Source organism: Notothenia coriiceps, unplaced genomic scaffold, assembly GCF_000735185.1.
Source record: "Notothenia coriiceps isolate Sejong01 unplaced genomic scaffold, NC01 NC01_scaffold00035357, whole genome shotgun sequence".
Taxonomy (NCBI): domain Eukaryota; kingdom Metazoa; phylum Chordata; class Actinopteri; order Perciformes; family Nototheniidae; genus Notothenia; species Notothenia coriiceps.
This window is the reverse complement of record NW_011368058.1, coordinates 1-9385: the sequence shown is the minus strand read 5'-3', so window position 1 is coordinate 9385 and position 9385 is coordinate 1. Positions and strand designations below refer to the sequence as shown.

General features: G+C 43.6%; 1 protein-coding gene across 1 annotated transcript in view; it reads left to right on the top strand.

Annotated features, from left to right (window-relative positions):
• Positions 1 to 7826, top strand: part of LOC104962785 (argonaute RISC component 4) — a gene marked incomplete at its 3' end in the record, with an annotated part of 25386 nt that extends 17560 nt beyond the window's left edge. Inside the window, exons 6-13 of the mRNA XM_010791286.1 lie at positions 2241 to 2375; positions 3504 to 3591; positions 3742 to 3889; positions 4276 to 4395; positions 4525 to 4686; positions 6844 to 6977; positions 7328 to 7512; positions 7667 to 7826. Coding sequence (XP_010789588.1) covers positions 2241 to 2375; positions 3504 to 3591; positions 3742 to 3889; positions 4276 to 4395; positions 4525 to 4686; positions 6844 to 6977; positions 7328 to 7512; positions 7667 to 7826 — 1132 coding nt within the window. The remainder of the gene's footprint in view (positions 1 to 2240; positions 2376 to 3503; positions 3592 to 3741; positions 3890 to 4275; positions 4396 to 4524; positions 4687 to 6843; positions 6978 to 7327; positions 7513 to 7666) is intronic.
• Between the last annotated feature and the right edge of the window lie 1559 nt (positions 7827 to 9385).

Below are 9385 nucleotides of genomic sequence, written 5' to 3'. Positions count from 1 at the left end.
CTTTTTATGCATGTCAACGGTCTGCAGGTCACAAACCCTCAAAGTACACACCTGGTAGCGGAGGTAAACTCTTAACACAGAAAACCTTGTATGCTGCCCCCCTCAGAACGCCTTTGCTTTGGAGATTCTCTTTTTTCTTCCTGGAGGTACGTGACGGGGCCAATCCGTGGAGGGGCTCCTCACACACACGCACACGCACACGCACACGCACACGCACACGACACACACACACACACCCACTCGTCCTGAAACTGTGACGCTAGTTTCAGCAACTTCCAATATTTACTAGTCGGCTAGGTTTTTTTTCAAAAATTAGTGTCGACTGAGTCGGGTTCGGTCATAAGTAGACCACCCGAGACGGTCTGCCTCACAACTGTTCTCTTCTTTGCGCACCCTATCCTCCAGTTACCCATCTCTCCACACCCACCTGCCTTCTCTCAACTTTGTCGTTACATGGCTGAGGTAAATAACAACAGTAACTGGACTCACCAAAATCGGCAGCAAAAACTCTAGTGTTTAAATAAATGCCACGGTAAATTCCCGTGGGCGGCACACTTATTCGCTGTCCTCCACGATCAGGTCCACCTTTTCGCATATTTTTGTTTGACCAACACGCACTCGCATGTGGAGGGGAAAGAAGGGCTTGGGAGCTTGTCGGGTGACAGGTGTGCCTGCCATTGGGAAAAACCATCTCACTCGGGGTGCTTAGTGGCATGGAATTAGCCACCCCCCCCCTGGTAGCTCCTCGAAAGCGGGGGAAGCCGGTGCCCAGTTTTCTGACACCACCACTCCGCTGGATCTATCCATTGTCGGGGATATTGCGGTGTTCCGCCTGGCAGTAATCCGTAGCTCATCATCCGCATTCACTGTTGACCGTGTTTTTCTTTGCTGTTCGTTCTCCTTGTTCAGTGCTGACGGCCGGTCCGTTGCTCACGTTGCTAGCATTACTGCTAGTGCTAGCTGTCCGGCAGCCGGCGTGTTTGCATCTTGTTAGGATGGTTTTTGTTTGCGATGCATTTGTTATTTGTACTTCTCTCAGTACAGCCTGTTTTTTCTGACACTTCACTGTGGTTGTTTGGAGTTCTTCGTTGTATTTGTTTGAAGTACTTGCCAATACATAAGAATGGTCGGACGTGTATTTGTAGCATTTTGCAGCCCACCTCGTTTACCTTCCACCTTTTTTTTCACGGACTAGGGCCCTACCGCGCGACTAGTGCCCTAAGCGTTTAGTCGATTAGTTGGTGAACCCTAATGACGCGCTATTGGGCCTCGCCAGTGACGAAACTGTGGCGCTGCGCTTCCTGTAGGTGGCCGCCGCGGTTTGCGGATGCAGGTGCTAGGGGAGACTCGCAGATTGGGGGTGCTGCAGCCCCCCTCGCAAACCCCCTTCCAGCGTCCATGGTGCTCAGGCTGAGTTTCGCGATGTCGCGCCGTCTCGCAGACCCCACGCAGCAACCAGGAAACGACACCAGTAATAGAGCTCACACTGTCCGCTCCTCGCAGTAGTGAGCCGCGCAACGTCTCGCCAACACGGCACCCAGACCCCACGAAGCATTCTCATCTGTTTGTCATTACTGGTGTCATTTTCTGGTTGCTAACGCCAGTGTAACACATAATCACTGATGTTCCGCTGTAGCGGTGGTGGACTCATCAGAACAGAGTGGGCAAGCTGACCAATCAGAGCACAGTGGGCTCATAGGGAGGGGGGGGCAGGAGCTCCAACAAGCCGTGTAGGACAGAGAGTGAATACACATACTATACAGAGATGCTGTTTGAGAAACCAATGTGAGTTTGGAACATTGAAGAATATAAATCTATTCTAGTAGACCTCAACAATGGAATTATGATCAGTAGCAATGGCCATGACATGGGACCTTTTAAGAATTTTTTTAATTGAGATTGAAGGTGTAGTTTTAGAGGTGTGAGACAAACTGTCTACTGTGAATACTTTACAAACAAAGCTCCTGATGTGTGATTTATTTGGCTGGTATCCACTTACTTATATTGTGGAAAGAAGATTAGCAGTCAGTGGATGTTATTAATGTGTTCATTTGGCCCATTCATTACGGCTACAAGACATTTTAGAAAGCTCTTTTTTGCCGCTACATCCTCATTCCCCATTTCTTATTTGGCCAGCCTTTCTCTGTGGTTTACACTTCTATGTATTCATGTTGTCTGCTTGTACTATTTCATTTGTACCTAATTTGCTGAATCATTTTCATATCTGTTCTTCCCCTCAGTGTCAGCAACAGCTTTCTACCGCGCTCAGCCTGTGATAGAGTTCATGTGCGAGGTGCTAGATATTCAGAACATCAACGAACAGACCAAACCACTAACTGACTCGCAGCGGGTCAAATTCACCAAGGAAATAAGAGGTGAGCTCTCAATGTATACACACACACACACACACACACACACACTCACACTCACACTCACACTCACACACACACACTGCAACACCTTTACCAAAAGTAGAACAAAGGTTTCCAGACATTATAAACACAACTTGTGTGACTCACTGTGTATCACATTCCTCACTAGATTGCAGATAGGTGTGGCCTGCAGAGCCCATGCATGTTTGTTTTTATGCAGTGTGTAAACCTGCACACATACATAATAATGCTGTATACCCACCACAATACACACAGCTAAGCCTTTACCAATGCTAAACATTTGTATTGCATATCCATATACAGTATTTACTCTACTGTACAATATTTAATTTAACATTTTCTTTATCTTAATCTCTTATTTGTATGTGTTTCTCTTATTCCTGCAACTTGCCTGCACTTTTATGTCTATTGGGCTATTTCATGTGATTTTATTTTTGTATCGTATGTTGCATTGCTGGAGGAGCCTGAGACTTAAGACTTCTTTTGCCAAAACGACAGTGTAGCTAAAATAATAATAAAGCCTTTAAATCATTGATTTTGACCTCTGTGACAAAGGACGGTATTTCTCAAATCACAAATACATGCGATTAACACAAGTATTCATAGCCAATCTCCTGAATAAGGCTTTTAACTCACAATTTATTTAAAAAAAGAAAATACTCGCGTTCCAAGTTGTTCTGAAAACTTCAGTCTCCCTTTGGTATTTACTTCTGTTATTGCAAATACACAGAGAAGCACCATATATGCTTGAGAGGGTGATATTTCAATACCACATGTTCTTCGGCAGACACTTGTAAGCTCTCTAAATTCTCCTCCTGGTTTCTGTTTTTAGCCAAGTTGAAACAAATGTGTAAAGGGAAACTAAAGACCTGCTTATACACGCTGTACGCTACGCTACGCTACGCTACGCTACGCTACGGGCTGTCTTGTCAGCATTTGTCTTTATCATGGCCTGAAAGCAACAGTAAAGAAACACAAGAGTGCGATTCCAGCCTGCTCAATTTAAAAGATCACAGTTAAACAATCTTAACATTTCTAATTGTAGCTAATGGTCACATGGCAGCACGTCTCCCCATGCCTCTGTAACCGTTGTAGTTTGATTTTACACAGGTTTGAAAGTTGAGGTCACACACTGTGGTCAAATGAAGAGGAAGTACCGTGTGTGCAACGTGACAAGACGACCTGCCAGCCACCAAACGTAAGAGCCTTCACTCATCACTTTATTCACCTTCATGTGTCAGCGTAGGACACATTGTGTGTGTGTGTACTTTTATCAAATAAAAAGTTGCAGAATTGTACAATATTTACAAATTATGCAACTTTAATCCTTTTTTTCTTTCCTTCACAGGTTCCCCTTACAACTTGAGAACGGCCAAGCCATGGAGTGTACCGTAGCTCAGTATTTCAAGCAGAAGTACAATCTGCAGCTCAAATATCCACATTTACCCTGCCTGCAAGTAGGACAGGAACAGAAGCACACCTACCTTCCCCTGGAGGTGAGAAACAGGCTGCTCTTAACTTTGTAGTCGACTTACACTTGTTCGTTGGCAAATTGATTTGTTCATTTATTTTATGAGGAGTTGAAGGAACGGCTATTATTCCATTTTACACATGCATTCATAAAAGTCTCACAACCACATACAAAACACAATAAAACAACACCGGGTGTAGCTCCAAGACCTCAGAGATAAAGGTGCTTTACGGAGACATCAAAATGAGTTATTGAGTTGTGGTTTATCAGTAATTCAATAAATCCACAGAGCAAGTTATACAAAATCTTATTGATTGTATGGTATCATATATATCTAATTAAAGTTGATTTAAGACATTTCAAATAATTGATATTAGGTGGGTTAATGAAATGTGTCTTCCTGCTCTCTAGGTCTGTAACATAGTAGCAGGCCAGCGATGTATCAAGAAACTGACAGACAACCAGACGTCCACCATGATCAAAGCTACAGCTCGCTCCGCCCCCGACAGACAAGAAGAGATCAGCCGACTGGTGAGTGGGATTTGAAGCTCTTTAAACTGAATAAAGGGAGAAATCAGCTTGTTTTGCATTTTGTCCTTATTCATTTGTCATTCCCATTTTCGTGTCATTCTTTTCCTCACCTCTCTTCTCGTTTTCCAGGTCAAAAGTAACAGCATGGTTGGGGGCCCAGACCCTTACCTGAAGGAATTTGGCATCGTGGTTCACAATGACATGACTGAGGTGACGGGGAGGGTCCTTCCTGCACCCATGCTGCAATACGGGGGCCGCGTCAGTACAGACACGGGGAGAGACTGCGGCAGGGTGAGTACCGGGGTGGGGCGGCACTGTTGGGGAGCTCGACTGACTGGGATTGGAAAGGGCCAGGGGGCATCAGGGTGAATGGTGGGGAAATGGGTGTGGGTCCAAGCTTGCAGAGGTCACTTGCAGAAAGAGTGGATCATTTATGATGTACACAATTCAGCAGCGCATTACTGAACAAAATGGAGAAAGATTAATATTAAAATACTTTATTTCGAAATTGAAATTGGCTATACCATTTACTAAATAATATAACTTCAAACAGTAGCGTTGCCAAGCGAGAGCAGAAGTGTTCATAAATGAAATATGAGATTTGAACTATGAATCCTACTGTTAATTGACTTGCTTTATATTCCAACTGAATTTGAGATGAAATTTGCCAAAACTTAGATTTTCACATCCTTCTCCATGGCAACAGCAGTGGAGGCTCATGGGTATTGTACTATTTAGTCGACCACCATGCCAATTTGTTGGACAAAACAGGATTTTTGTTTTTCAGAAAGGAACATTTAGAATAGGGGTCCATGACATAAACCTTTCTTGAGTCCTTTTTTCCTATGTGAAGTCAAATTGAGGATGTCATTAAAGGATATAGAATAAAGAAAAACACCTACAGGACCATCTTCTCCTCTGATTTCTCATCCACAACTCTAAATACAGTGTATGACTTCAGATGTTGACTAGATACAATATTCAACTTAAATATTTGCAGACCTGTAAAACCTTGAACTTGCGCATCGCTGCACTCTTTTCCCCACTTTTTTTAGCATTCGGTAGTGTCTGTCTGCAAGTGAAGGAATAGAGATGAGGAGCAAATCACTGCAAAGTGCTGAGGTTTATTCACTGAATGTGAAATCCGCCCTTCATGTAAACAAAAGACATAACTGAGCATTTGATCTAGACAAAAGAATGGGTGTGTTGAACAGAGACTCGTAGCTGTCCACTATTACATTTAAAACCTTTCCAAAAGACTCGTGTCAAAAGCCTGTTTGACTTAATATCCTATTTGAAAAGTCAAACAAAATACTAAAAGTGCTGGAATATAACCCCCCATTGAGAGGCAGCGGTAGATGATGCTGAGATGAGATGAAACTTTATTGCCGCCTGTGGGGAAAAATGGTCCAGACTTTTCCTTTTTTTCTTTCCAGTTTATTATCAAATCTACTTTCCCAGAATTACAGAATAACTTTGCTTTGGTAAAATCTAAAAGCTCCTATGTTCCAGTGCCAAGCTCAAATCCAGCTATTGGCTAATTTACCCAAGATCCTATCACAACGCTCTCTCTTGGCGACTTGCCTGCTGGGATATGGAGTCTAATCGGCTTCCAGTGAAATGCCTTTAAATGCTGACTGAGAGCCTTTTCCATTCCTGTGATCACTCGGTATGAATGAAATACATCTTTCATTTTCAAATGGCTTGCTGATGTTGGCAGACAAACAGTTCCATCAAAGTATTCTCATAAAAAAAAGAGTACTGCCTGAGGTGACTGTATGTGCAACATCTGAAGGAGCAGAAGCAGCAGTCTATTTCCTGTACTCTGAGAAGAAGTATTTTCTTTTTTCACAGTCTGTAATTTATTAGGTAGTTAGAAATCCTGCAACTTCAATCCTGCCGAAGATCTTCTGAAGACTATCTTGTAATGAGATGGAGAAGCTCTTAACTTTTATTGGCACACAACTCAAGTAGTTCATTGTGTTGCCTTGTTTCAGAGAATAAAAGCCCTTAATGGCCTTTGGCAAATCTTGTTAACTAAATTGAAATCCACTGCGCTCTCAATTTGTATTCACAACCACAGTGCAAGCAGGAGCACTCGCCTAATGACGCGTCTTCCAAGAGATGCATTACTCTGTTTGCTGCTCATGTCAGGACTCCTGAAGCTCTAACAACTGGACGCAATACAAACTATAATATCAGTGTCCAACCTAGACTCTATAAACCTGGAAACACACAAAATCATTACACAGTAAAAGCAGTTTGAAGCCTTTAAATGGGGTGTAATAGTTTGTTTGGTCGAGTTCTGTCTGTTTCTGCTGGGTGGGCTTTAATGCATTATGTTTGTCTGTTTATGAGATTGAACATAAACAGTAGTGGCTGTATTACCTGTTTTATCGGCTCAAATACCCGGTAGATTGACTAAGAGAGTAGGGACTCTCTCCGCAGAACAAAACCGTGGCCACGCCCAACCAGGGCGTGTGGGACATGAGGGGGAAGCAGTTCTACGCCGGCATTGAGATCAAGGTCTGGGCGGTGGCCTGCTTCGCGCCGCAGAAACAGTGTCGAGAGGACCTGCTAAAGTAAGTCAACTTTACATTTTATCATGAGGCTTGTGCAGATGTACTTAAGAAGGGATGGGGGGGGGGTCACAGAAGAAAGTAAATGCCAGCAGGGTCTTTGTACCATACATGATTTCCTTTTAATCCACGCGAGCGGCATGGATTTATGGATGTCTTTTGGTTACATGGTTCACCACTTTGGTCCAGACTTAAATATTTTCATCAACTATTGGCAAACACTGATGACGGATGATGTGTGACATCGACTATGACATTAATTAACACATTTATACCCGCTATATTGAATGTGATTTAGATGTTCTCTCTCTTATTCTGCTGATTTCTGATGAGTATGTTACACCTTTCAACAGGAGCTTCACTGACCAGCTGCGAAAGATCTCAAAGGATGCTGGGATGCCCATTCAAGGCCAGCCGTGTTTCTGTAAATACGCCCAAGGAGCTGACAGCGTGGAGCCCATGTTCAAACACCTCAAGATGTCTTACGTTGGTCTGCAGCTGATTGTGGTCATCCTGCCCGGCAAAACGCCAGTCTATGGTGAGCTTTTAACTTTAGTAAATGAGGAAAAGTAAAAGCAGTTTCAGATATTAAGAGGGTCTCGTATGTTGAAATGCAATTTTTGATTCTACAAGAAATGATTCCGTTTTTGAACAAAAAGTGTGATATGGATTATCTCTGTTTTTGTCTCCAGCTGAGGTAAAGCGGGTGGGTGACACTCTGCTTGGAATGGCGACCCAGTGTGTGCAGGTGAAGAACGTGGTGAAGACCTCCCCTCAGACCCTCTCCAACCTCTGCCTCAAGATCAACGCCAAGCTGGGGGGCATCAACAACGTCCTGGTGCCTCACCAGAGGTCAGAACAGATTTTATTATTATAGATTCTTTGATGCAGTCCAAATTGGAATCTGCCATGCTTCTTGGCTTTGAATGTTCAGAATCAGAATACCTTTATCTGGCCAACAAAAAGAGGACATTTACATTGCTTAGACCCTCCAGAAAAACGCGGGCAAAAATCCTTGATTATGCGATTAAACATGCAGGGTTTTATGTGATTTTATGCGGTGAAATTGCGGGAAGTTAGGAAATATGCGGAAAGTTGCTAAATATGCGGGGGAAAAGAATAACAATTTGTTTTAAATATTGGGCTGTCTTATTTATTCTCTCTCACACACAACCTGCCACTAACGTTAAACCCCTTTACTATTCAATTAAACACATTCAATGTTTATTTATTGTAAAAGCAATTGGGCTATTTTAATCTCCCCCCCCCCCCCCCCCACACACACACACACACACACTTCTCCGCCTCATTCTGTTTTCATTTACTCGTTCGTTATCTGACCAGCTTCAATCTTGTAGGCTACTCACTTCGTTTCTTGTAGCCCTCGAAAGGGTTTTGGAGGTTGATCCCTCGGTGAACGGGAGTTGAATGGCTTTCTTGTCCGCAGCAGCAGAAAGCATTTTGGTGTAGTCGTAGTCCAGGGTGAACGGGAGTTGAATGGTTCTTGTCGGCAGCGCAGAAAGCATCTTTCGAATGTTTGAAATGAATCAAAGTGGGCGCCCACGTCGAATTTCTCTTTAAGTCGCTGCAGGATTCCCACAGTCTGAGCGACACCTGAGTGTGGCAAATAGTTTCCCCCCACTTCTTTGCGCCGGGGTCTCTTGTGTTAAGTAGAAATGTTCGTTGGTAAATATGAGGTTTTCGCTCTTAGGGTAGTATACAGTGGTTGTGTGTTGAGTTCTCTGTGCCATGCGCGAGCGCGTAATGTAGGACATCGGTACTCAAGAGCCGCGTTGTTAACTTTTTGTGTTGTGCTCTCTACCGTTGGAGATGGGTGTTGTGGGGTTTGTTTCCTGTTAGGTGTAAGGGACCAAGACGGATGGTTGTTCATAGACAGTGGGGGCGTCAATGGGTAGGGTGCGGCCGCTTACCCGGGAGGTCGGGGTCAGGACCGGCCAACAGCTGATTGCTAGGTGCCGCGAGAATGCGCTGGTGCAACATAATTATGGGTTAGTTATAAAATGTGGGGGGATATGCGCCTTTTCATAATATGCTGGGCGTATGTGTATTAGATCTGCGCCTTTGCTGTCTTGTTTTGTAGAGATGCTCTTACCAAGGGTCATGTTGCTGCCGCGATCGTTACGTGTATTTCATGGAGGGTCTAATTGTTACAGCGTGGGATAGTCATAAGATAGCCATGAAAAGGTATAGCGTGTATACTATCAATTAGAATAGGATACAATGTCGTTAAAATATTAAGACTATAGAGAGATGTGAGTAGGGTATGTAGAGTTACAGAAATAATATTTGACGACTGTTAGTGATAATATAGAACACAATAGCCGGAGGAGTGTGGTTGCAATACCTCGACAGTGGTGTGTAGTCGTTAACTACATAAGGGAGAGTGCCAG